Source organism: Aspergillus foveolatus, assembly GCF_047715535.1.
Source record: "Aspergillus foveolatus strain CBS 279.81 unplaced genomic scaffold BDW70scaffold_66, whole genome shotgun sequence".
In the NCBI taxonomy this organism is placed as follows: Eukaryota; Fungi; Ascomycota; class Eurotiomycetes; order Eurotiales; family Aspergillaceae; genus Aspergillus; species Aspergillus foveolatus.
Genome location: NW_027396130.1, coordinates 65,100 through 90,223, shown reverse-complemented (window position 1 = coordinate 90,223; position 25,124 = coordinate 65,100). Strand labels below are relative to the sequence as shown.

Genomic DNA, 25,124 nt, shown 5'->3' with positions numbered 1-25,124 from the left:
TCTGACCTCGAATCTCGATCGTGGTAGAGATTTGCTTGCACTAGTGTATTAAATACTGCGCTAGTGTCTCGTTACAATGAAATACTGCTGGTACCTGTCATGGGCCCGGAATCAGGCCAAGCGGCCCGAGACCCGTCGGCAATTGAGGCTGAGGCGAGCCGGTCGGGGATGGCCCGAGCACGAATCTATGCCGAAAGAGGTATGCGTCTCGCACGCCAGGTCCAAGTATTCCCTTGAGGCGGTGCATGGCCCAATAATCAAGCTCTACTGAACGCTTTCTGAGTACTCAGCCACAGAAGAAGGCTTCATTGCGCAGCTTAATACTTCCACTAAGGCTTGATTGTCTTCAGCTGGCATTGCCTGTCCAATAAGATGGCTGCAATGAGAAGCATGACAGAAGTGGAGTACGTATGCCTACGTATATCAGCCACTTGCCTCATTATACATAAATGCCCGCCCGCATCTTCACTCTCAGAATCAGAGCCAAAGTGCTTATTTATCTTTATTTCGCTTTACCTACAGTCTACCCAGATTCAGAATGCTTTTCGGCCAGAAACTCGTGCAAGGCATTGCTGCCGGCATCGGTTTAGCATCAGAAAGCATCTCGGCGCACAAAGCAAGCAAGCAAGAGAGAAAGAAGGCCGAGGGAAGGTGCTCAGGATTATCCGAAGCTTCAGCAGAGGGAGAAACACAAGCAGAAACCGACAAGGAGCAGCAACTAGCCGTTGAACAACTCGAACAAGAGTGGACGCTCGATGAGGCGCAGGATGAAATGCACCGACAGAATGACACCGACACTCGCGAGCAATCCTGCGATGAAAACGAGAGCATTCAGTCTGATTTTTCTTCCTGGGTTCCCCCTCCGGCCCCCATATATTCGCCTTCAAACGCCCCTAAGCTCCCCTATCCCGTGATACTCCCGCAACGGCGCCCAAAAAACAACAAGCGCGGCTTTATAAGGGCCTACGCGCCAGTACTCACAGATTTCGGTATTGATCAAGAAACATTCCTCAGCTTCCTTGAGACATCCAACAAAGCATGCCAGGCGACGCCGTGGCTGTACACGCTCAACTTAGCATCTATTGGAACAATGTGGCTTCCCAGTGCAATTGCCTTTGTGGTTTCGACCGTCATCCAGGTTGGGACTGAGGCGGCGATCCAGGTGGACGGTAGACGCAGAACAAATGCGTACTTCGATAAGATCAATGAGGAGTTCTTCCGGCCGCGCGGACTCTACTGTCTTATCATGACATGGGAGCCGGAGTCCGATGCGACATTCAGAAAATTTGATCTCAATACCGCGATCTCGACAGCCGTTGAGCAGGGCGGGCCGGGGACTTTGAACAAACTCAAGCACAAGCTCAAGTCGTCGCATGGCAAGACGCACAATGAGCTACCCTTCCCGGAGTCGGCGCCCCTTGTATTTCCTGAACTTGACGCCGTCGCTGCATCTGGATCAGAGACGCAGATCAAGGACTTCAAGAAGAGAGAGTTCCTTGCCGATTACTTTGATCGTCGCGGGCAGGCAAAATTTGTGTGCTTATCCTCCCCTGTCCACTCCCAACCATGCAAAGGCTTAGACCACTAACGGATATTATAGTCGATGGAAAATCCAACCAGCGCCCTCAACATGGCACCCAAGCCAACCTTCACCTCCCGCTACGCGGACCCAGCTCACCCTGCCAGCAGCGGCGACCTCCTCAGCCTGGTAAGCGGCGGCCACATTTCCGGACCTGAAATTCGCCCCCGCGCACCGAGAGGAAGGAGAGGAATGGCAGGTGAAAAATTCGTCAGTAATCCTGGTGAAAATACTGGCTTAAGTGATTTGCCGGGTAGAGGGCTTGTTCATGCTGTTGTGGCGGCGAGACAGCGGGGCCGGGGTGGGAATGGGTTTGAAAGGGACAATGGGGTTCAGTTCACTGATGGGGAGCCCCGGAAGATGGGGGCATTGGTGGATGCGCAGTATGGGATGCAGCCACGTGGTGGGAGTGCTCGCCGATTGAGAGGATATCAAAATGGCCACGGCGCTGGTGAAATGAGGCGAGGAGGGTTAATAGGCGGGGCGAAGAAGCTGCTCAAGAGTGTAAGCTCAGCCTTACTTTCCTTCTCTCAACGAAATTTTTGTTCTGATTGTCACAGAATATTCTCTATCTTATGATTGTGAATATGCCGTCCGAGGAGGAGATGGCTGCAGCGAGGGATATGTTCGAGGAGTAGATTGTCTGATTTGGCTCGGCCACAGCCCACCACTTCTCAGTGGCTTTTTCCTCCCGTATTATCCGGCCAGTTATGTTGTTGTGAAGATTGTGCAGAAGGTCTCAACCAGGTGTAGTTTTGCGGCTCGGAACTTATTATAGCAGAGTAAATAATAATGCGGACATTTATGTATTAATCTTTAATCATTCCCCTACACAGCCTGGCCTGTCTGTAACCATGAGAACCAACCAGAGAGATTGCTCCGTACCACTACAGTAGTTAACATCCTCGTAGCTCAACCCAAATCCCACTCTCTCAGGAATAATGCAGAAATATAAGGCCGTGATAACGGTGAGGTTCGGTTGTTGCCTGCTGGGAAGATTAGAGTCACTCGCCATTAGGGGTCCGTAGGCCTCGCTCCTAACAAATCCATCAAAATCCATAATGTAACTTGTCCACCATGGTAAAGGCTGACACCTCCAGCCCGGGGCTAGTATGCCTGTATTTTTGCGCGAGCGCTAGATGTTTAATGTCTCATGCTGGGTGAAGAATAAGGGAAAAGGTTTCCAGGGTCAGGCTACGGCCCACTGGATCTGGACGGCCTCGTAGTCCAGGCTAGCATCTTGTGGACAGAAATAGGTTTCACCTAGATACAAAGAGTGAACTGAGGTCTCAAACCTGTCATTAGAGCTCTCCGTTGAATCCAGTATATGCCCTTGAAACAGTACCAAGCAACTGTGCTGCGTCATATACCATCTCATCTTCGCTATCGAGGATTTACTCTTAACCTTGAGCACGCATGGGGGTAAATGAACAAACACATATCCATAAAGAATCTGGCAGGCGGTCGACAAATTTGATGGACGTAATATTTCCCATACGTAGAGAACCCAACCTCGTGGAGATCCCTTGGTCCCCTTTACGAGCAAATAGTATTGCAGTCACGTTTCTCTAAAGTTATTAATAAGACCAGGGTCTATTCCTGGATGCGCGTTAATCGAGCTGTTTTTGGGCTGCTACGATCGAACTATGTTGTCCGTGATTATGGAAAAGGACAGGTAAGAAGACGGTTTAGTGAAGCGGAGAATGGGGCGGAAAACATCTCAGATGCCCAGTATCATACTAGGATAAGGTACAAATGATCTGAGACTAGCACCTGTGTCGAAAGGAAGAATTTTAAGCGACATCGTTTCCCTAGCTGGAGGTTGTAGGTACTTGCCGTTGGGTACGGTGCATCCTCCGCGGTTAGGCCCAAGATGGAGTCCAATAATATTCACCCTCTGAGAATCCATCGTATGACTGTACTTCACATGGGCCGCGAAACAGGCCTGATTGCGGAGCAATCCGGAAATGCAAGAGATAGTGGAGAGCCGGCGGCTTTCACTCCGAATCGTTATCTGTTACTAGCCCTAGTTAAGCAGGCAGTAAGAACTTGCAATCCTCAAGCTTTCAAGCGTAGCCACCGACAATCATGCCCTATATTAAGTCAGGTGAACCTGTTGAACTCGGCGTACTCCCGTATATCCCTTACTATTCCCTCGCTGCCAAAGTACACTAGCAGAGTATCCTGGCTGTAACACACGCCTCCGGCATTACTTTTCTGCTGCAGGTCTTCTCCAGCCTCTAAATGCTGAACCCATCGATATTCACCACTCGTCACTGGATTTTTCTAGCCTTTCCTTCATTGTTGCACTGGTGTTTGACTTGGCCTCCTTCACCAGCGGCAAGCCACAATTCACGATAACCCAACCTTTCCCAAACAAGAAAACGAACCACCACCAAATCTAGCTAGCGGCCTTAGTCATATGCATCGCTGTCTCAAGGATTCTTACGTTCAATATGTCCATGTCCCGATCTATCGGCACTTACCTCTGTATTTTCAACATTCCCCAGCAAAGAATCCCAACTAGCATCATTCCTAACGTACCCTACCTCAGTTCCCTGTGCAGCATGAATGATCTGACGAGAGGCTCTAAAGCATGCGTTGAGAAAGGGTATAATAAGCTGCTTATACATGACCATGTTATCACCGAAGTGGGTATGCATCCGTATACGACAGCCTATGATATGAACATGTTGGTCTCACTTGCAGCTCCAGAGAAGACTGAGAAGCAGTGGATGACTTAACTGGTGGGTGTCAGATATAAGGTGCTGATGGACGAAGGTCGCCGCTAGAGATGCAGACTGTGGAGGTGGAGCTGGCCTAATTAGCGTGTGGTGAAGACTGATGATGATAATATGGTTTAAGAAGGTCAGTTATGCACAAGGATTATTCAGGCTGTGACCATAAGCTCATGGCAGCGCGTGTTCGTAGTGAGAGCTTTAACTAGGGCTAGTGTATTTGAATGGTGAGAGAGATTTAGCATATTCTCAATCTCGCTTCATTGTTAGTGGCTTCCTGTTTTCAACCTGTTAAGTAATGCACCCAGAAAACTCACAGAGCAGATTGTGGCTCTACAAGAGCAAGCAAGTTGGGCTCTTCAGTACAACACTCCAGCCCAGTTACCAAGTACTAAATATAGTCGTTGTATACTACACCCAGCATACCTCAATGGGAGGTTCAGCCAAAACAGCAGCCCTTAAATTAGTATATCCTGGTCCACGAGATATTTGAGATTATTGTCCAAGCGGAGTTGAAAAACATGGATATAGATGCAGTGCTGCATTCCAGTCATCAGCCTACGACAGTCACAGGTAACTATCCACGAGCTTGTTTATGGCACCATAGAAAGAAATAAAGACTATAATACGACGATGGCCCTATCAAGAGTACATGGCCCCTCAGACGTGTAAAGATATTTTCGTTTTCCATGCTTTCCTGTCGCTACTGCTAAGGGCAATCGGCGGCGAACTGACATTATGCGATAAGCAAGTATGTACTAAACTCTCTCAATTCAACAAACACTTCATTTTTCATAGATAGCCTGGAATTCGGTTTGGAAACGCCTTGAGGATTTTCGTCGCTTCCTAGGCAAACTCCCGGTCTAGTCATCAATGCTTCAACGTCATAGGCATTACTATTTATGTGGACTGGACGACTGCAGATATTGTGTACACCGGCAATTTCTTGTCGCGATTGTCGCGTTATTGATATCATCATATGCACAACCCAGCAGCCGGGGTCCCCGGCCTTTACCTCTAGTCAGCCAACAAAGCTCCTCCAACAAGTAATAGAGAGCCGATGTCTAGGCTCAGGGTATTGAATGGCCAATCGACATCCAATACGCCGAACGATTGGTCATTCTGGAATCGCCTCCGACAAGGCCCATAGTCGTAACCAAGGCTTTCGCCCACCGTCAACCACTTAAATATCCACTCAGGGGATCAAGGGGCGTCAGAACTTAAGGAGCATATGCAAGAGCATGGCCTAAACTCTGTACTGTTTCGGATATGGGCATGAGCAGGGCTTGATAACTTTGCAGGAATAACTTTGCAGGAGGGCCAGCAAAATCCACATCATTGCACTAAGCTGAGATGGTCTTGCTCAGTCCACGCAATCGATTATGCGAGATAGTAATTAAATTCAGAAGGCAATGCGTTGTTGGTATGCATCCTGGGCATCATTGACGTTAGCAGCCACTGGAAGCGGCTACCAGAGCGCCACTTATGCACGAACGTTAGAGATGCACTTCAATCACCATTACCTGCAGCATCGTGCATTTCCCCTCAATCTTCAACCAACCAAAGCGGTTCCTCAACTCTATACACCCGTACTGTGAGGGGTCTTGCCGCTTGTTTCGGATTGACTTCCAGATGGAGTCAGCTGCAGCTTGGTAGGACATTCCTGACAGGGTAGCAGTATGTTTATTCTGTCAATAGCTCTGTATATCATTAAGGCCACGCTCATGGATTGGACACCTGCAAAACAGCTGGCATGCGATCTACATAGCGCATTGACCATAGATGCACCTAGCAAGTAACGGCAATTGCATTGATTGACAGATTCCCTAAAAGCTGGCAGCCTACCGAGTGGTTCACCCCGATCCTGTCCTTCCTTTGCACACCGAGCTCAACTCAAGAATGGACTTCCTCATGGAGTACGGCACTACTGCTGATTTTTTCACCGTTTTCGCTACATTATGGCTCGTATATTGCCTTCTGCGCATGCTGTACAATGTCTCGCCGCTACACCCACTGAGCCATATCCCGGGGCCGAACCTCGCGGCCGCGACCTTCCTCTACGAATCATGGTTTGACCTGGTCCTGGGCGGCAAATATACGCACAAGATCAAGAAAATGCACGAGGAATATGGTAATCCTCCACCCCAGTTGTCATCAGACGGGTCACAGCACTGAATTACCCTCGTCGTGGCAGGTCCTGTGGTACGCATCAACCCAGAAGAACTTCACTTCAACGACATTTCGTTCGCAAATGAGATATATGCCGGACCGGGCCGCAAGCGAAACAAACAGGTTCATTACCTGAATATATTCGCTGGTCCGACGACGTCGTCCATGCTCGCAACGGTGGAACACGGCCACCACCGCGCCCGACGGAGCGCGGTGAACCGTTTTTTCTCGCGCGCGCAAATCTCGAAGCTAGAGTCTAACATCAAAGACTTGGCATCAGGGCTGTGTGACAAGATGATTCGTTTGGGTGAGTTGCCCATATCTAGTGGAATGTCTGGCATTGACATATTATTGAGGAACGCGTGACTATGCACCCCTAGACGTTCGGACAGCATACAGCTGCTTCAGCGGGGACGTTATTTCCAAGTACTGCTTTGGAGAGCCTTTTGGGTTCATCGCACAGGAAGAATGGGAGCCAAACTATAGAAATGCGCTGAATGCGACGCAGGCCCCGGTCCATGTATTTCGATCGTTTCCCTTCCTCAAACGGCTGACAGACATCGCGCCACTGTGTGCAAGATGGGCCAGTCCCGGTATCAGGGAGATGCTCATCGAGTCAAACGAGAGGATGCCTGCCCGGATACAAAAGGCTCGGCAGGACTGCAAGAGAGGCATCACTGAGACCCAGCCCAGTTTATTTGCTGCGCTTCTCGACGCACCATTGCCAGAAGCAGAGAAGACAGACCAGCGATTGGGAGGAGAAGGTTTTCTCATGATCGCTGCTGGCACCGAGACAACGGCCGTATGTTTATGTACCCGGCGCTAGGCCGTTTATCAGTTACTGAGCATTCGCAGTGGACGCTGACCGTCATCACCTTCCACCTGCTAAACCAACCAGACACCTTGAACCGTCTCAGGAGTGAACTGCAAGATTCCGACGCCATTAATCTCCAATGGTTTGCACTGGAAAGGCTGCCGTACTTGACCGCTGTCATTCGCGAAGGTCTGCGCCTGTCATACGGTGTATCACAGCGTATTTCCCGAATCGCTCCCACAGAGACGTTGGTCTATCGAGGCGAGCACAATGGCCGCAGAATTGAGTACTCCATACCGCCTGGCACCACGATGGGCATGTCGAACGCCATCAACCACCATAACGAAGATGCATTTCCGGACTCGGACGCATTCATCCCGGAACGCTGGATTAATGTAGACGACGCCCAGAGACGCCGGATGGACTCGTGCTTGACCCCATTTTCAAAGGGCAGCAGGCAGTGTCTTGGTATCAAGTGAGTTTATCCAGGCCTTCCAGGTATTTCTGCCAGGGAATATGCTGATGAATATGATCACCATTCGTTCAGTCTCGCATACTGCAACCTGTATCTGGCTTTGACAGCGCTTACATTGCGTGTTTTGCCGTGGATGAGCTTGTACGAGACGACGGTCGACGATGTTCGGTATCACTCTGACTCCTTTGCGCCGTTGCCCAAGAAAGGGACGAAAGGGGTGCGGGCTGTTATATCGTACCCATAATAATCCTGTAGCCGCAGCGATAAGCTGTAGCGTACCATATACTCAGTTCATGTAAGCGAAGGATTGTGCTGATGCACTGGTATCTTATTTTTCATTATCCTTGTTTCATTCTTCTTTGGCGATCTTCAGCACGAGTAAGCACGTGGAAATATAAATCATGAGAATAGGTTTTGTCCGAACCACCAGTAGTCGAGATGAGGAGTTAGCGTTATAGTCAAATAAAAGTCTAGCTGATGCAGTCTTTACGGCAAGACCGAACGAGCAGGCAGACAGCTCCTTCGCGCATCCTGCTGGTCAAGTAGTGGTCCATGGCTCTCGCTTCAAACCAAGCCGTCAGCCTGGAAGATATCTCTCCCAATGGAGCATTACCAATGTCCTAGTTCTCAGTCAGATGCCTCATTCAGCAAGCACCTGAGCACAGAGGTACAACGGATAAAAGTCAGACCCAGGTGAGTTATAACTGCCTCTGCTAAAAACACCACGAGGCCATTGTCAGGACTTTCATTCAGCTCGAGACGTCGCTCTAATAAGCTCTGCGAGAGACAGCTGCGCAGAATTTGTACTTGCCCCATCTCTCAAGCTGTTCATGCTGTTATTTGAATAGTTAGTATTGGCTTGGTCTTGATTATAGGTGACCTACTTGCGGCTCCAGCAACGCGCGACGTCCAGTCACCAGGCCCATAGACTCATAGAACGAAGCCAACACAGGACGGTATCTTAAGAAGCCCAATCTTCATGTTTCTTCCATGTATCCATTCGTTCCTGAACCATAGCAGAGGCGCCGACTGCTTGTCAGCACCCGCCGGAGACCACCCCTATGTGTAATTCCTGGGGATGTCAGAATTATCTAAACTGATAGTATGACTGAAGAAAGGACGCAAATGAACTATGGCTGTCAAGTGGAGTTGAAAAGTTGCTAGAGCTAGAAGTGAGAAGAGTCCTAGCCATGAACTCTCTGACATGTTAACTCTCTAGTCTTCCAGCTGAAACTTTATAATTTGAACCGCTTTTGAGAGACAGGATATTATGATAGTAATATGGAACAAGTGTCTTTTAAGAAGAAAGTGAAATAATTATAGAGGTAATCTGAATAAAGAAGTGAATTGACCATAAGAAGAATAGTGAAAAGAGCTCTGATATTAGGGGGCATAAGTGAGGCATCCGCTCAAAGGAATAACACAGCTCACACAGCTCTCCAGCGAAACAAAAGCCTCAACACTTCTACCCAGAGGATTCTTTCCAATCCTTCTCTCTTCCCTTCTAATTCTCCCCTCAAAGCGTACACCCGTCTCAAGCATTCAACTCTTTCCTACACATCCACCTGCACCTCTAGCCCACAGACTGCATAGAGCCTCAAATTCAAGCACAAAACCAACTCACCACAAGAGTCCAATTGTCTATATTCCGTGAAAATGCCGATGAGCTGGACCCCAGAGGCAAACGCCAAGGTGCGCATCATCCCCATTCCACCTCCACATGTGCCTCAACTACATTCCAGAACCCGTCTTCTAAGCAAGCGCACGAACTAACACGGCGTACTAGCTCTTCATCGGCGTCCTCGAGCAGATCAAGACCCAAAGCGTCAAGCTGGACTACAAGGCTCTCGCCGAACACATGGGACCCGGTAGGTGCTAGTCTAGTCCTTTTCCCACTGCCTTCTCGCGCCCTCTCCATCTACGTTGATATGCAGGTAGCCCACTAATAATGCTTTCTCGGCTAGAGTGCAACGCAAAGTCTGTCCAGAATCAGTTCACCAAGCTGAAGAAGCAAGCGGCTGAAGAATACTGTAATGCCGGTGCAAACACGCCGGCTATACCCAACAATACACCGAAGAGACGCCGTGCTCCTGTGGGCTCGAAAACGGGTGCTCCGGCCAAGAAGAAGACGGGAGATGCTGTGGTCATGGGGGGTGACTCTGATGCCGAGGGAGAGACCGATATCGAACAGGAGATTCTGGATAAGGTTAGAGCGGAGCCCAAGGAACTGGCCTGAGAGCAGAATATGGTTATCGACATTTGTTTACAGCCGCCCTGGATACTGGAGAATATATCCCTATTAAGTGGGATCAGAATTGGGTATTTATTCAAGTGTTGGCTGCTCTAAGAGTGCTATCGGAAAGCTAGTGAAAGTAAAGCTGTTAGCGAGATCCATGTATTCAACCCTATTATCTGGCCGTCTGAGCCATAACCCATGTGGTATCAGGTTGCTCCTGCGCAATAACTCCGGTACGTGAAATTACATTAGCCTATTACTGAACTGAGTCCAGGGACTGTAAACGTTCTAATTTCTCTCAAGCTAGATGATTACCTGGACACCGAATGTCACCCATCCATCTAACAATTATAAGAAAAGCCATAGGCACGCTAGAACAAGTAACTAATCGAACTAATTATGATTCCAGGTCGGCATCTCCCTCCCCAACCTTCTCGCGATCTCCATCTCACGGTAATAATGAACCTTCCTTTCAACATCCGTCACCAGGTCCCCAATCTGTGGATCAGGATCATCCAAAACATCTTCATCCAACTCCTCCACAGCTGACAAGATCGCTTCACACGACCAACATAGACATACCTGGTACTGCTTCCCGTACCGAAGTCTGTACCATTGCTCTGCATTTGTGAATCCATCATCCAGCGTCCCACGACCGATCTTGTCTTCGTGGTTGATGAATCTTCCAACGCGTTCAGTGACGAACGTTCTATATTTAGCCGCACTGCATTGGTGCGTATGCCAGACGAGGTCGATATCAAGCGTTGGCACCAGGAACTTATTAGGGTAGAGCCTGAACAGATGGAGGAAATTGTCGTAACGGTCGATCGCCCGGCGTAGGGTTCCGTTGACGGCCGGACTGCGAATCCAGCGGTGGGCGTGCATCTTGTCAACGAAGACGCATTGGCGTTCGACGTTCTGGACAAGCGGGTTGTTCAGGTCTTGTATCTGACGAGCCTTCCTGAGGGTCTGGGCTAAGTGGGAAGCGTCGGGGGACTTGAAACGGGCCTTGGGCTCATAGAATGCGTGCAACAGATTCTGGATCAGACCAGGTTGGCTTGCGTCCTCCGACAATGTTTTGACCAAGTCTTCGTGGATATTGTGGGTTGTAAGAAGCCAGTCGCTTTGTTCTTTCGGAAGAGTATATGTCCAGCTATTGGAGTCGATGGCGGCGTGCTACTACGAGTCAGCAACAGTTTTACAAAGTTGTTTGTTCAGAGTCCATACAATATCTGACCATGGGAATTCAATGCTCTGGACATGGTTGAGGTTGTAAAAGGCGCAGTGCTCCTTGAAATCGTCGCAGTTCAGGAGAAACGCGTGCCATATCATCAGGACATCTAAACCATCAGCGGCTGTCTAGAACAGGGGAAAGGAGGGCTCACCAAGCGGCGGCAGGAGGAGGTAACGTGGGGCATGGCTGCCGAGCTGGGCCATTTCGAGGTGAGTGTCAACTACTTGAATCCACTGACGGAAGCGCGTCGCCGCGATGTGCAGAAAGTGCGTCCATTTCTGCTTCCGCCTATCGGGAAAACGAGAATCCGCGATGTACACAGTATCGACTTGGCGGTTTCGACTTCTGCGCGTGTCTTTTTTCACGCGGTACTTGGTGGTTGGCTGGGGAGAGATATTGAAGGCAACGTCGAGCTGGGGAGAATGGATGACTTCATGGCGGAGGGTGTGGAACGCTTCAAGCAATTCAAGGTGAATGGCACATTCGCTGATCGACGGAAGGATTGGTGAGCCATGGTCTACTGTATTTATATCTCTGAAGAGGGCTGGGTTTGGGATATCTAGCGGCTGCTCCTTGCTCTTCCCATCAACATAACGATATTTCCTGGATGAGTTGGCATTCAGCGCCGCGGTCTGGTCGCCACTTGCTCGATGAAGGGACAAAAGGTTGCTGGGAGATATGAGGGCCATGATTGCCGACGAAGTTTGACGCTTGAACGATGCCTGCTCAGGAATTGACGGCCGCTTTGTATCGATGGGAGCCTGCCAGAGTCTGCCGACCACAAAGCTGCCTTGCAAAGGATCCCAAAGTCTCGGGCACCGGGCAAGATCCTCGGCAAGTGGAATACGAGGAATACCACAATCTTAGCGCCTGGAGCTACCCCAAAAGAAGGCGTGGTAAGCGACAAGCCCGCCCCGTTACGATCCCGTGTCCTGGCTAAGCCGCAAGGCAGACATGTTCCGGTTGACCGGCTCGTGTCTAATGAGTCTATGGGCAGAGCACCGTAATCGTGCGCTGAGTGTTAAATATCCGACCCGTGGCCTTGGGCAGTCTCAAGCCATTCAACAACTTAAGTTTACCATGCCACGAAACTCGTTCCATACTCGGTGGAAATCCACCACCAGATCTGCAGCCCCTCTGCCTGACCCGTCCGCAAAATGGAGTCCAGTTGGTCCGGCAAAGGAGCATTTGGTGCAGCAGCTGGAGACCCTTTACTGGGAAGGGGTCCGCGGCGAGATCGGAAATATCATTCGCACACTTAAAATATTCCAGGCCCCAGAGTACGCGGACGGCCTAGTTGATGATGTGGAAGAGAACGATGTCCATGGATATGACACATTCCTGGACCAGGTCAACCAGCAAGCGCGCGCGTTTGCGCTTCGTTACCGTGAGTTCCACTCCACCCGGCACAATCGGAGCAGGAAACTTACCCACCTGTAGGAGACGAGCGAACGAGGTATAATGGCCTGGCTACAACAAGAGTTCTGGATAGCGAGAAGGCGGTTCGAGACCTGACGTACGATATCATCGCGGAGAGGAGCAGCGCCAGGGTGAAAGAAGAAGTTCGAGAGAATCTGACAAGTGAGCCAACAACTACACCTTCCTTCGAAGGGATACCCACTAACGAACTTTCAAAGACGCCCCGAAAAGGTCTAGTATCGAAAGGCAAGCATGGTTACTGCTTCATACAGCAGGTATGAAGAGAGTCCTTGAACTGTGACTGCCTAGCCTCATTGGACCAGGTCTCTTGGATATAGACCAGATGATCGAAGACCGTCCACACCGGACGACGCCCAAGAGGGTTCCTGGTATACCGCAATGTAAGAGAGTCCTATGTATTCCGGGGTCAAACTAAAGGCTGAAAACTGTCAGTGGTGGCGAAGAGCATGGGTACACCTGTCGAATTTCGAGTGCTGAAGTGTGCCCAATGCCACAACGCCATAACCGGCAGCATGTTCACGCGCCGTAACGAGGAGTTTGCGACGTCCACCATCTGCGAAAGCTGCTACTGGGCTCACCATTATGGCGATCACTCGTACGTAAAGCAGTACAAGCATTCCATCGTAGAGGACGCGATCGAGCTGGCGGAGCGCCAAGGACACTGCAAATGCGAGCAAAATATTAAAGAGGGCACAGGATGGTACCACCTCAAATTCAAAGACGGCAATCACTATCAAATTAGCTCCACGATGTCGTGTCCAGTGTTTAAGATCTCACAGGGAATCGGTACTGTCAAATACAAAGGACTTCTTGCAACGGCAGGATTAGAGCCGCCGGTGAGAAAACGATTGGGACTTTCTCGAGTGGCGAGCAAGCTGAAGAGACACTCGTTGTCAACAATCGGACAGGCCTCGCCGCTCGCCCCAGAAGAACTGGCCTCGAAGTTGTACATGCAGAGTTCGGCTGGAAGGGCAAAAGCAGACGAGGATGTCCCGCTCTTCGCTCGAGAATGTGTCGTCGACAATCCGTTCAGCTACGTGCATATGGTTCTGCGGGTAGGACCAATTCTTATTGAGAAGACGTCAGAGTAAGTTGTTCAAGTAGGGTTCTTGCGTTTTTTGTTTTTTCTTTCTTTTTATATCTATAAAAACAAAGCTGACGGTATGGCAGGACGAGTGTCCTCATAACTCTGAAGGAGCTGCCAGTCTTCCATGACCGATTTCATATCCGTGACAACCAGCACATGCTCCGTATGGATCGGGAAGCAGCAGGGCAGCTATGGCGTTGCGAGCAGCCTGTGAGCAAACCGAAGCGTTATAAGCTCGCCATGAAGCAGGTGGTCGGCGCGCCATTTTCCGGTCTGCTGTCTGAAGGAGAGGAAGGCCAGGCGCAGCAGGAAACTGTTCAGCTTCTTCTGGCCGCCGCCAATGCCTTGGATTTGGGTCTGTCAAGTGCCGAGCAGAGCAAAGTGCTAGCAGCAGCGACAACCCCAATACTGGACAAGCTAAAAAATATTCTCGGGAGCAGACTTAAGATCTACCTCCAGGCAATCGGTGAAAGACTCGTCGACCAGAGCACTGCCACTGAAACTACTGACCTCACGTTTTGCTCCTCACTGCTTGATCCGGCCATATTTGGACCCCTTGTCAACGGTCCCATACCTGAGTTTCTCGGTGGTCCTCTCTACCTGATGAGCTTCCTCTGTCCAGCGGCAACCGAATATCCGGACCAGCGCATCATCACCAAACACGATGTTCCGTATGGTTTCACGGAGGAATACTTGCACCGATATTACTTTGGTCGCTTCAATGACGCAGATATAATCGACACTCTGCAAGAGTACTGGCGCGACTGGGGTTCGTTCTTTGGCGGCCCATTGTACCGATATCAGGACACTTTCCCATGGGACTGCTCTGAAAACTGGAAGCGTTGTCCGACCAAATGCGGCGACTGCAGCATTGCAAAGCATGTATGGGCCTTTCCGTTTGATAGCTGGTCCTTGATCACCCTCCACCTCCAGCGGGAGCAGCACCTGTACCCTCCGCGAGCTGGAACCACAGCAATCTCACCAGTTGCCTGGGTACGGTCCCGCCAGTCCATCCTCGCCGCTGCGGGTGCCCTTCACCGTGTTGCAACGGCAATGGCGCAGTCGCCGCGGTTTGGAAAAGTCACGGCCTGGCTGCACGAAGACAGCCGACTGCTGCAGACGCAACCGTCTCTTTCCCGGACTAAACTCGGTGGCATCCACCGCGCACAACCGTACAGCCACTACTATGAACTCGGCGCCAACCAGCACTACTTCCTCTCGGAATGGGCCATGAACAATCGTGCGGAGCAGATAAAAGCGTATGAGAGACTTCGAGATGCGCGGATGATGGTCTTCGAGATTCCCTGGCAGATAGCTGGCACACCGCGGTACCGAAAGAGTGCCACAACGCACGATATCACGTACGGATATGTAGGCTTCCACGGTCAACGGGCCGATCACAAGCCTTCTGATAACGCGGGAGCCAACTATTACCCCTATTATTATCCAGTCACTGACACCCGCACTCCTGGCGAAGGCTATCAATGTGCTGATGGACAGTTTCAGAAGACGGATCAGACGGCTGGCGATGATGATCCTACCCACGGTGCTGAGCATAACTGTGGTTCTGGGTGCGGTGCCAATACCGAGGCTGGGGCGCTGCAGGGTGATAATGCTGGGTATGGAGGGGGTTATTACGGCGGAGATTCGAGTGGTGGTTATGGCGGAGGGGGATATAGTGGTTGTGGGAGCGGAGCTGGCGGAGGGAGTGGAGGAGGAGGTGGTAGTGGAGGGGGAGGTGGGAGTGGAGGTGGTGGTGGTTAGTTAAACAATCCTACGGTGGTTGTTCGTTTTCATGATATGAATCTATTCTTTTAGTTGTCAAGCTTGACTGCTAATCGAACCACTGTCTACAACCACGTTCCCACCCAACGGCAGACTCAAGGGACCCCGCATGACTATAGTCTCCAATCATCTTTAACCAGTCTTAATTAGTACGCCAGCCCATTTAAATCAGAGTTCGTCAGTTTTCAGCGAAGGTCCCGCGCGGGCCATTCGATATCTGCCCTCTATCGATTCATATAGCGGAGCGGGAGTCTCCTAAGCTTATATCAACGACATGACAAAGCAACCCGGCTTCAGAGTAAATGTCTGATTGCAGGCAATATTGTCCCACGTGAAGGGCGCCTAGGTAGGATCTTAGTACTTAAATAGCCGCTCCTATTCTGCAGGCCATACTTTAAAACCCCAGTTCATTTTCCTCTTCTGCCCTGTCCCAAGGACACGCCTTCCCCACCATCGAGGGCGCCCTTACTGGGGAGTATTAAAGGCGCAAATGAGTCAGCTTTCTGGCTGTCAGAGACGCGCTTTTTTGGGGATATCTGCATGCGCTACCCTCCTTAGTTAGAACTAGCAGCTAGTTAGACACACCCAGGGCTTACTCCTGGCGGCCTTTGCTCGGGTTAAAAACAATGGGAGACGCTTTTGGGTGATGCCACGGCTGTGGAATGTAACCAACCAGCCAACCAACTCTCTGGCAACTCTGGTGACTAAATACAAGGCACTTTGAGACTATTAACGTTATCAACCTCCGCTTTAACAATAATACCCATTTCCACAATAGTGTCGGTCGTACCTCCCTCCAAGCAACTTTGGCACTCTCCATTGAACCCTCAGGGTCACTCCTCCCAGCAACAAGCAACCCGAAGACTGCAAACACCGCACTTTTGGGATCTTCAACAATACCATATATACTTGCTCTGATGTTCCCTACGTCGCCGACAAGCGAAACGGCCCTACCCAGTGTCGCCAGCTCAGCAGCATCAATCGCTTCACCTAGCGAGGGGAGAAGGAAGAGAACGCCCAGTACGAAGCTCAGAATCATTTCCTTCTTCTCGGCTGCTTCAATTGCTGCTCCCTCGGCAGCAACTTTGGCCATTGACTGGACCGCATACTTTGTCATTGAGGTCGGGAGTGTGGCGCTGTCGACGGCAGCAGACTCGTTCGCGGTCCAGATGTCAATGTACATGTTCGCGTACGCCTCCGCGCCAGCATGTCGTTGATGATAGTGAGGTTTGTGAGTGAGGACGAAATTAGGTCCTTTGGATTCGGCACCTCAAAGTCTGTCGCAATGGGGAAACCGTAGTAATAAATGTTCGATGACGTGCAGGCGTCTGAGCTTCCCTCGCAGCCAGCGGAGCTCATAGTAGTCATACATAACTTACAGGAGTCAATCAAACTTAGATTCCTGTTGTTATGATTTCAAATTCCAGATGGAAAACAGTGGATTCTGCACCTCTGATTCCAGAGGTCAATAGTAGTGCAATTTGAGGGCTTCACCGCGTTTTTTATTCCTCCTCTGGTATCAGATAGTTAGCATAAGGCTCAATAATGCGGTCCTCCACTTACTAATTATCCCCAAGTTCACCACAAGTTCAGTCTCGTAGCGACACTGTTCCTCCTCAAGGGCTCCCATCTCAGAGAAGGTTGTTGCAACATCAAAGTCCGTCCATACCATTCGATCTGGCGTGGTAAGGATATTTTTTGGGTAGATATCTTGATGGAGGACGAAAGCAGCATGGATTGCTTTTATTTCATCAACAGCATCACTATAATGATCCTCTGAATAGTTCACACAGTTCAATCCTTCTGCATTGGCCAGATACTCGAGGATTATTGCACTCGGTCGGTCCCTATCGTGAAGGAAATGCTCGAGAGGGGGGTTGAGAGCAGAAGGGTCGGGTTCATCGATGTGGCAGTAGAAAAAAGGGACACATCCCTTTTGACACACGCCACGCGCATGGAGGTTCCGGTAGGCATACAATTCGCAACGAAAACGGTTCAAATCTCGTCCTTTCTTCGTATAGTCAGGGCCACCATTATAAACTAAGTTACTATTGTTGTTCACAGAAGATGGATATCAGTTGGGGCTATATTCTGAAGACTCTGCAGGCGCATTTTTAATGGAGAGCTCCGTAAGTTGATGGCTCAGGTTACATACTCGATGAGACACGCCCGATAACACGACAAGCTGTTTGGTATTGTAATATTCGTTCCGAAACCAAGAGCGACATGCACTAGCACAAAATAGGCCTAGTGCATTTTGGGCCATTAGGGTTCAGAAACTGATCTGAATGTCTTTGAAATGGGAAGGATAAGTCGCATCTCACGTAAAACCATGGGAACACACAAAAGCTCTTATTTGGGTGCTGGTGACTCAATGAAAGCTCCTTTTCCCGCTAATGTCTTGGTAGTGGGGCGTGATAAAAATCATGTGTTTGTTGGTGCTAATTTGGAGAAGGACTCCATTTCTCTCAGCTTATATATTACACTGAACCGGTCCCCTGTCAGCAGGACATTTAACTGCGAAACGAGGCCGAACATCGACGTCGACAATGGTAGTTACCGATTTAACCCTATCTCTCCCCCAGAACTACATACTCAGAGTGGGCACGCCTCCCGTCCCCTCCTACCTGCACCTGCGCCTGACATCCGGCTTGTCCCCCAAAACCCCTGCGCAAGCCGCCGCCGTTACAGCGGGGACTTGGTACGGCTGCTACATTACATACACCGATCCCTCCGGTGACTCCCCTGAACCAGTCCCAGTCGCAATGGGCCGCATCATCAGCGACGGCAGCTGGTACTTTCACATCGTCGACATGGCCGTCCTACCTGAGCACCAGAGGAAAGGCCTGGGAGATGTCATTCTGAAGAATCTGTTGGGGTATATTATGGACAACAAGGCCGAGGGAGAGCCCTATGTTAATCTCCTTGCGGACGAGCCGGGTCGGAAGCTGTATAGGCGGAATGGGTTTGTAGACGCTATGCCGCATAGTCTGGGCATGGTCTGGGAGAGGAACCGATAGAAGGAACGGGGATGAGAGATCTTTATAGGGCGGGGAGGTCGACTTCAATGCTCAGAGATAAACTGGGATTTTTCTTCCAGATCGCTGGTTAATGATGTGATTCCAGGCAAAGTGGCGTACTTGCCCCAGACTGTATTGCGCTGTAGACTAACTGTAGAGAGACAGTGATCTCGTCTTGAACCGTCTATCAATAAATGCTATGCAGGAAATCTCTTGTCATTCCATGCCTAAAATACCAGTCCTAGCTAGCTTTCTGTCTAGCATTCCCGACTAGAGGTCATCCGGGCCACGCTGACAGAAGAATCCCACCCAACCAGCGTGGAGACGCCCAGACGCTTGTGGGAGGGTACGGTAGCATTCCGGTATCCGACGGCCCACTCTGACTCAAAATGGAGAATGAGTTAGAGGGATGCCGTTTAAATTGGGGCTGAAGCTCGGTTATGGTGACTCCAAGGGTACAAGCATCGTTTTGGGGTAAAGCATCCAGAAGCCGCAAGGCCGAATCACAGGGCGTCCAGGTCATTGAGTCATCCAGATCAGATTGATGGTGAGAAATTCTGCATGGGCTCGCGCAGAATACGCAGGTAAGACACCCTAAGCCAATAGAAGGTGAATAATAAGAGGCATAATCGTCGTCTTATCGGTCATGCCCGCCTAGAGGCCCCGCCTGGACCAACGAGGCCACTGGCGATCGTGAAGCCAAAAAAAAAAAATTAGAATACAATAGAATAAGACAAAAATGGATAAGAAGGAATAATGGAGCAATTGAACACAAGCTTAAAGACAATCTGACTCCCCCGATCATCGTGCCTGCGAGCTGGAACTTTTCCAGTCTGTTAGAATCTCACCACCATGACCGCTGACGACGCCAGCTTACCCTTGGGATACAAATGGCGTTCCTCCCAGTTGTTCATTATCACAACCGCGACGCTCAGTTTGTTTTCAGGTGCGCATTTTTCCTGGGGAGTGAGGATACATGATAGGATACCTGTTAATGCAGTCGCAGAATGCTTCCTCTTCGGCTTCGTTGTGCCCATCCTTCCATATATGCTCGAGACGCGCCTCCATCTCGACCCTTCGCGAACCCAACACTTCACCACGACACTGCTGACAATCTATGGCGCCGTCTCGCTCGTCTCTGCCCCATTCATCGCGCACTTTGCGGATAAGACGCCGAGCAGAAAGATTCCACTGCTTTTGTCGCTGTCCGCATGTGCGTCCGGAACGGTTCTCGTTGCGTGCGCTACGACCGGTACGGCCATCCACGTAATCTATTGCTCCGACTTGGTGACGCTGATAAAGTACAGTATGGTTGCTGATGGCCGGTCAAATCCTGCAATCCATTGCAAGCGCGTCTGTGTGGATTGTCGCATTCGCGACACTCGTCGACAACGTCGACGAGCGTAGCAAGGGGAAGGTCACCTCCACGGCAATGTCCTTTATTTCAATGGGTATTTTCGCTGGCCCTATGGTGTCGGGATTCCTGCTGGAGTTGGTGGGCTACTGGCCTGCGTGGTTTGCCGCCTTGCTTCTGCTGGTTATCGATTTTTTGGCGAGACTGCTTATGATCGAGACCCCGTCAGCTAGAAAATCCGAAGCTGCGTCTAACGCACAGGAACAAAGCCCCCTCCTTGCGGCACCGAGCCGCCAGACTGCCCAAGAACATGAGAACGAGACAGGAATTACGGCCGGTGATGCCAAATCCGCGGCTTCGCGCGGGTTCTACCGGATCATGTTGACCAACCCGCATATCCTCGCCTCCATGTTCAACACTCTCGCCCTCTCTCTCACCCTTGCCTCGTTCGACACTACACTCCCTCTGCACGTCCGCGACGTCTTCGGCTGGGGCAGTCTCCCCGTGGGACTGATCTTCTTCTGTCTGCAGATCCCCACAATAGCACTGGGTCCTGGAGTCGGCTGGCTGCGTGATCGAATTGGATTACGCTATCCGACAACGGTTGCTTGTGGCCTCCTCGCGCCTCTATTGTGGCTCTTGTCTGTTCCAGGCGAGGAGTTCTCCTGGGGAAAGCTTGCGGGTGATAAGACTGGCCAGGTGGTGTATATCCTTGCCATCGTTGGGATAGGCTTCTGTCTTGCATTCACGCGTGGCGCTGGGACGTTTCAAATGATGGGTGTGTTGTTCCATCTCCCTCCTCCTTTCACTTAACCAGTAACAAGCGGCATACTGACGAGAATGCAAAGCCGTCATCCACGAACTCGAGCGCGGAAACCCAAGCATGTTCGGGCCCCATGGAGGAAACTCCCGGCTCTCAGGGCTCATCGAGCTGCCCTTCAATATAGGCATAATGGTTGGTCCGCTGCTCTCTGGAAGTTTTTCCGAGTATTTAGGATATTATTGGACATGCTTTGTGCTTGGTATGTTTTGTTCCATCTTTTTCCTCTTTTTCCTTGCTGGAGGTTGTAAACGGGTAATCAAGAAGCTTGGCTAACGGTGCGTAGCGGTTATTGCGATGCTTGTCGCGGTCTCCTCGTGGCTTTACATGACTGCGCAGGGACAGGATGTAAGAGAGATGGAGGAGGAGGCAATGATCTGAGCACGTTGGGGCTTAGCTGCTGCTAACCATCTTGATGAGGGACGTATGGTGATGACATTTGGTGTGATATTCAAGCGGCTGGGTCTGCTATATCTACTTCAAGCAGGTAGAAGTTACGACGACTTCTGCAGCGTTGCGGTCACATATATTCCTGTATTCTCACGACCGTTCCTAATAAGGCCCTGGAGAATTGCATGAACATAAAGACAGGAGAGCCTTTGTTGCTGGTTCGCAACCCTCTTATATTCATTTCACCTCGACCGGTCCGTTTCCTCCATACCTCGCCTAAGCCATTGAAGATCTTCCCGTCATTCTTGCCAATACAGTAAATGCCGCGGTATGCTGAGCAAAACTGAGACGGGACCACATCCTCATATTATACTACTTTGGGTTAGTGAAATCGGTTTGAATGCGGTATCAACTAAATTGGACCCTATGGCGCGCTGGAGTCCGTCTTTTCCAGGCTCACGCTGCGTTCCCATCATCATAGTTTATTTTGCTCCAGGTTGGCTGGGCCTCAGAGCCAAGCCTTTCGTTGAACAGACCGGTCTGCAACACCGTGCGCGAATCCGTCAGCCTTGCGCGGTGCGCAAATACAGGCCAGATGAAGATATGCTGCCATCGATATTGCGGCGTTGCAACAAATACCAATCGGGATTTGATGGGTTGCACCGAGTCTCTCCTGTTCATACTACGGGTCCTCCACGCAAAGACTCCATACAAATTGTAGGCTGAAATCCACGGGGGGGCCGAAAGCACTGGCTGTGCGGTGTCTTTAGCGACAAATAGGTATAGGATGTACCGCAACATTCAAGTACCACTATAGGCATTATCTGACCTCGAGAACCCGTGCAAATTGTATCGCAGCCCGTCGACATATAATCTGTGCCTTGAGCGATGGACAATACTTACTCGTCGACAGCATCCGCAGATAGTCTCTATTCCTCTCAGCCCAGGTTTGCAACTGCCCATCATCATCTTCCTGCGTCTATAGGACAGTCAAGCTTCAGCCATGTTTCACACTTGTAAACGAGGTTCGCTAGTTTAAAGGCTCACGGTGAGATCCGTCGAGGCATGCGCGGATGGTGGGGGTTTCCACATGGAAGTCGAACTTTACTGATCTATACCGTTCTGAGCAGTGGGAGCGTGGGAGTCAACCAGGAGAGCTGCGACGCTGATTGTCAGGAGATTGCAGGGATTCCAGGATGGTGAGTCAGATGACAGAGGCGAAGAAAAAGCAATCCTCGCCGGGAGACACTAGGCCAAACTATTAAGACCGGTCTGCTGTAAGTCTGCTGTATAAGTTCATGCGCTCGTTTTGCTGGTTTAGAATTCCAGGCTTTAGCAAGAAAGGGAAATGCGCAGTACCTTTGCACTGCAGTTCGTGCGCTCTGTTTATAATGATACCCCGGCCCCACTGCGGCGGGGCCCCTATATCAAAAGCAGCTAGTTCAGGCAGACTGAAAAAGCAGACCGTTGATTCGGCTGGAGAGTAAAGACTTGACGAAGAGACGGTGTAGAGTCCGAAGTACAAGCTAGGCGATAGCCAGGAACAAAAGCTGTTCTGGGCGCATTTGACTCTGACCCGTGGACACCATATTGGTATTGCCGGGCAGCCCCGTCCCGTCCAACGGCTGGGGAAGCGGTCCCGGATTCCGGCTTCTGGGCCCTTGAGTTACCCGACTTGACACATCAACCGAGCCGCTAGCGAGAAGCCAACGTCGGAGACTGACTCGGGCGAGGGAGTCTCAGCCAATGGGAAGGTGTACTAAAGTGGGCCCTGTGGTTTTTAAAGTTCAGCGGCGCAATTCCAACACTCTCCTCCCCCATCCCAAGCCGGGACACTCAATAATCTGACATGTTTGACGAAACCCTGTTTTCTGGAGCTTATAGCTTGTGTGATGGCTCTTAATCCCTGCAGAAACGATGCAGGAGCTCTGCATAAACAGAACAAGCATCATTTTTGCAAGTTTCTGATGTATAAACAGGACGAAACTTTCAGTCTCAGCTTCTGATACCTCTCATCGGCGTCGGCTCCAACCGCAGGGCTACACGCTGAAGACGGGAAATGCGGGCCTCATCTCATCTCCCCGATGCCCACAACTGCGATCCTTTGGGGGCTTTTGGCCACTGCGTCCAAGGGCAAGATCCCTTTCTGTGATTTAACTTGACCTTAGATCCCGGAACTGAACCTTTCCACCAGACAACCGTCTCACCCCGGTCAGGTCAAGACTTTAGGGGGGAGGGCCATTTAATTACAAGTTTATCAGCCTTGCATTCCTTCATTATAGGGGGCTTGCGCTCTCACCATGACGGCCAACTTCCCCATCAAAACGCACGCCCAGCACTCCGTGCTCGGCTGCTCCTTCGCCTTCTCCATCCTTGCAATCACGGCCGTCTTCCTCCGGCTGCTGGCGCACAAGATCGCGCGCAAGAAATGGACTCTCAGCGATTATTTTATTATCATGGCTTGCGTATGGCAAACCACTCTCCAGCACCGGAAATTAATTAACTGACTATCTGGACCGGTTAGGCATTCTCTGTCGGCCTCCAATGCATTAGTATCACTGGCGTTTTCCGAGCAGGCATCGGTTACGACCACGTCAATGTCATCGTGGCAGACCCTAGATGGGGCACAGAGCCCGTAATAACCATGTCGAAACTCATCATCCCGCTGCAGTTCGTGTGGGTGCTGAGTCTTAGCTGCACCAAGATCAGCATCCTCTTCTTGTACCTCCGCATCTTCCCTGTCCGGTGGCTTGTTATTTCTTCATACGCAACAATGACCGTCATTATCGCGTGGGCGATCGCGACGATTCTAGCGGGCTGTCTGATCTGTCGCCCTTTTGCCTATAACTGGGATAAAACCATTCCAGGCGGATACTGCGGTGACCAGGTTACAAGTTTCACAATCACGGGGATTATCAATCTCGTCACCGACGTCGTGGTCCTTGTGCTGCCGATGCCGAACTTGTCCAAGCTTCAGATGGCGACGTATAAGAAGGTTACCCTGATTGCTGTCTTTGGTCTGGGTGCTGTGTACGTTCACTCTCCTCCTTTCATCCTTGGCATAGCCGGCTCGAGATTGCTAACGGGGGATGTATACAGAACATGCGTGATCTCCGCCCTCCGCATCTCCGTCCTCTCCACAATGGACTTCGCAGATATCACCTATACTATGCCGAAAGCCAATATCTTCAGCGGGATCGAGCCGTGTCTGGCCGTGATCCTCGCCTCCGTGCCGATGATGCGGCCGCTGCTTGGTCGAAAGGGCGGGAGCACCGATGCAACGGGCCAAACGCCCGTCTACTCGGATTCCAACTCGCACCCGCACTCGCATTCAAAGTCCCTTTCCAAACCGAGGGGGAACAGGAACTCCAGGATTGGTGATGATGGGTTCCAGCCACTTGATGATGATACTAGTCAGCTTTGGCTTAGGCCTTTGGGGCCGAAACATCATGTTGGTGTTTCGGTGTCGCAGGATACAGTCACGGGGGACGGGGAGAGTACGGGGAGTCTCGAGTCGTTAACGGAGACGAGGGGGAAAATGGCGAAGAGAGGTCCTGGGATTGGCGTTGGGTCGGGGATCACAGTGAAGCAGGAGTGGAATGTGAGGGAGTCGCGATGAAATATGCTGTCTTGAAAAATCTCTTTCCTTTGTTCGACCATACCAATCTTTCGTCTATACCTGATCTTTCGCTCGTATGTTCGACAGACTACTTGCCGCTAAAAAGCCTTATGCCATCCAGTCTGTGGTCGTCAAATCATATGGTCAAATAGTAAACTAGACATCCCGGAGCCGGTTGATATTGAGGCAATGGCTCTTCGCCCGTCGTCGAGATGATCGATTGTCTCCTCATTCCACTAATTCATAAAGACTACCCGAGACTATTGGACGTGACGATTTCTTTCTTTAGAGCAACAGATGTTGGCATCGGCGTCATTGATCTATCCTTGACTTTACAGCTGCAGCGCGAGCCCTTCTTCCTCCC

General features: G+C 50.7%; 10 protein-coding genes across 10 annotated transcripts; 8 read left to right on the top strand and 2 right to left on the bottom strand.

Annotated features, from left to right (window-relative positions):
• Window positions 1–521: 521 nt before the first annotated feature.
• Window positions 522–2,367, top strand: BDW70DRAFT_142957 (uncharacterized protein). Its single transcript, XM_073738020.1, has 3 exons — window positions 522–1,534; window positions 1,601–2,083; window positions 2,140–2,367. The coding sequence occupies exons 1-3, from the start codon at window positions 539–541 to the stop codon at window positions 2,215–2,217; spliced, it is 1,557 nt and encodes a 518-aa protein (XP_073592521.1). The 5' UTR covers window positions 522–538; the 3' UTR covers window positions 2,218–2,367.
• A 1,304-nt stretch (window positions 2,368–3,671) lies between these two features.
• BDW70DRAFT_142954 (uncharacterized protein) lies at window positions 3,672–4,552 on the top strand (the record flags this gene model as incomplete). Its single annotated transcript, XM_073738019.1, has 1 exon — window positions 3,672–4,552. A coding segment is annotated over exon 1 (283 nt), but the record flags the coding sequence as incomplete, so codon positions are not given.
• A 1,624-nt stretch (window positions 4,553–6,176) lies between these two features.
• BDW70DRAFT_171081 (cytochrome P450) lies at window positions 6,177–8,098 on the top strand. Its single transcript, XM_073743117.1, has 5 exons — window positions 6,177–6,448; window positions 6,512–6,793; window positions 6,879–7,288; window positions 7,342–7,775; window positions 7,848–8,098. The coding sequence occupies exons 1-5, from the start codon at window positions 6,217–6,219 to the stop codon at window positions 8,017–8,019; spliced, it is 1,530 nt and encodes a 509-aa protein (XP_073592519.1). The 5' UTR covers window positions 6,177–6,216; the 3' UTR covers window positions 8,020–8,098.
• A 1,333-nt stretch (window positions 8,099–9,431) lies between these two features.
• On the top strand, window positions 9,432–10,011 carry BDW70DRAFT_163290 (uncharacterized protein; the record flags this gene model as incomplete). The annotated part of the gene is made up of 3 exons (XM_073741279.1): window positions 9,432–9,497; window positions 9,562–9,643; window positions 9,740–10,011. The coding sequence occupies 3 exons, from the start codon at window positions 9,432–9,434 to the stop codon at window positions 10,009–10,011; spliced, it is 420 nt and encodes a 139-aa protein (XP_073592518.1).
• A 393-nt stretch (window positions 10,012–10,404) lies between these two features.
• BDW70DRAFT_153116 (uncharacterized protein) lies at window positions 10,405–11,934 on the bottom strand (the record flags this gene model as incomplete). Its single annotated transcript, XM_073739567.1, has 3 exons — window positions 10,405–11,187; window positions 11,239–11,351; window positions 11,397–11,934. The coding sequence occupies 3 exons, from the start codon at window positions 11,932–11,934 to the stop codon at window positions 10,405–10,407; spliced, it is 1,434 nt and encodes a 477-aa protein (XP_073592517.1).
• Window positions 11,935–12,325: 391 nt separating this feature from the next.
• On the top strand, window positions 12,326–15,536 carry BDW70DRAFT_171074 (uncharacterized protein; the record flags this gene model as incomplete). The annotated part of the gene is made up of 5 exons (XM_073743116.1): window positions 12,326–12,632; window positions 12,686–12,939; window positions 13,008–13,065; window positions 13,118–13,772; window positions 13,856–15,536. The coding sequence occupies 5 exons, from the start codon at window positions 12,326–12,328 to the stop codon at window positions 15,534–15,536; spliced, it is 2,955 nt and encodes a 984-aa protein (XP_073592516.1).
• A 531-nt stretch (window positions 15,537–16,067) lies between these two features.
• BDW70DRAFT_163287 (uncharacterized protein) lies at window positions 16,068–16,740 on the bottom strand (the record flags this gene model as incomplete). The annotated part of the gene is made up of 3 exons (XM_073741278.1): window positions 16,068–16,102; window positions 16,154–16,283; window positions 16,348–16,740. 3 exons carry the CDS (start codon window positions 16,738–16,740, stop codon window positions 16,068–16,070), a joined length of 558 nt encoding a protein of 185 aa, XP_073592515.1.
• A 1,324-nt stretch (window positions 16,741–18,064) lies between these two features.
• On the top strand, window positions 18,065–18,786 carry BDW70DRAFT_142944 (GNAT family N-acetyltransferase). The gene has a single exon (XM_073738018.1). The coding sequence runs from the start codon at window positions 18,107–18,109 to the stop codon at window positions 18,575–18,577; it is 471 nt and encodes a 156-aa protein (XP_073592514.1). The 5' UTR covers window positions 18,065–18,106; the 3' UTR covers window positions 18,578–18,786.
• Window positions 18,787–19,755: 969 nt separating this feature from the next.
• On the top strand, window positions 19,756–21,302 carry BDW70DRAFT_106546 (major facilitator superfamily domain-containing protein). Its single transcript, XM_073734419.1, has 3 exons — window positions 19,756–20,709; window positions 20,780–20,953; window positions 21,038–21,302. The coding sequence occupies exons 1-3, from the start codon at window positions 19,896–19,898 to the stop codon at window positions 21,130–21,132; spliced, it is 1,083 nt and encodes a 360-aa protein (XP_073592513.1). The 5' UTR covers window positions 19,756–19,895; the 3' UTR covers window positions 21,133–21,302.
• A 1,576-nt stretch (window positions 21,303–22,878) lies between these two features.
• Window positions 22,879–25,076, top strand: BDW70DRAFT_142939 (putative integral membrane protein). The gene is made up of 3 exons (XM_073738017.1): window positions 22,879–23,606; window positions 23,666–24,171; window positions 24,241–25,076. Exons 1-3 carry the CDS (start codon window positions 23,442–23,444, stop codon window positions 24,758–24,760), a joined length of 1,191 nt encoding a protein of 396 aa, XP_073592512.1. The 5' UTR covers window positions 22,879–23,441; the 3' UTR covers window positions 24,761–25,076.
• Window positions 25,077–25,124: the final 48 nt, after the last annotated feature.

What these genes read in the sequence shown, in the direction of transcription:
- BDW70DRAFT_142944 (XM_073738018.1), top strand. Translation starts at nt 18,107, where the DNA reads ATGGTAGTTACCGATTTAACCCTATCTCTCCCCCAGAACTACATACTC.
- BDW70DRAFT_106546 (XM_073734419.1), top strand. Translation starts at nt 19,896, where the DNA reads ATGGCCGGTCAAATCCTGCAATCCATTGCAAGCGCGTCTGTGTGGATT. An exon ending in TGGGACGTTTCAAATGATGG is followed by an intron (nt 20,710 to 20,779) that starts GTGTGTTGTTCC and finishes GAGAATGCAAAG; the next exon opens with CCGTCATCCACGAACTCGAG. An exon ending in TTGGACATGCTTTGTGCTTG is followed by an intron (nt 20,954 to 21,037) that starts GTATGTTTTGTT and finishes AACGGTGCGTAG; the next exon opens with CGGTTATTGCGATGCTTGTC.
- BDW70DRAFT_142939 (XM_073738017.1), top strand. Translation starts at nt 23,442, where the DNA reads ATGACGGCCAACTTCCCCATCAAAACGCACGCCCAGCACTCCGTGCTC. An exon ending in ATTTTATTATCATGGCTTGC is followed by an intron (nt 23,607 to 23,665) that starts GTATGGCAAACC and finishes TGGACCGGTTAG; the next exon opens with GCATTCTCTGTCGGCCTCCA. An exon ending in GTCTTTGGTCTGGGTGCTGT is followed by an intron (nt 24,172 to 24,240) that starts GTACGTTCACTC and finishes GGATGTATACAG; the next exon opens with AACATGCGTGATCTCCGCCC.
- BDW70DRAFT_171081 (XM_073743117.1), top strand. Translation starts at nt 6,217, where the DNA reads ATGGACTTCCTCATGGAGTACGGCACTACTGCTGATTTTTTCACCGTT. An exon ending in TGACAAGATGATTCGTTTGG is followed by an intron (nt 6,794 to 6,878) that starts GTGAGTTGCCCA and finishes ACGTTCGGACAG; the next exon opens with CATACAGCTGCTTCAGCGGG. An exon ending in AGGCAGTGTCTTGGTATCAA is followed by an intron (nt 7,776 to 7,847) that starts GTGAGTTTATCC and finishes CCATTCGTTCAG; the next exon opens with TCTCGCATACTGCAACCTGT.
- BDW70DRAFT_142957 (XM_073738020.1), top strand. Translation starts at nt 539, where the DNA reads ATGCTTTTCGGCCAGAAACTCGTGCAAGGCATTGCTGCCGGCATCGGT. An exon ending in GTCGCGGGCAGGCAAAATTT is followed by an intron (nt 1,535 to 1,600) that starts GTGTGCTTATCC and finishes CGGATATTATAG; the next exon opens with TCGATGGAAAATCCAACCAG. An exon ending in CGAAGAAGCTGCTCAAGAGT is followed by an intron (nt 2,084 to 2,139) that starts GTAAGCTCAGCC and finishes TGATTGTCACAG; the next exon opens with AATATTCTCTATCTTATGAT.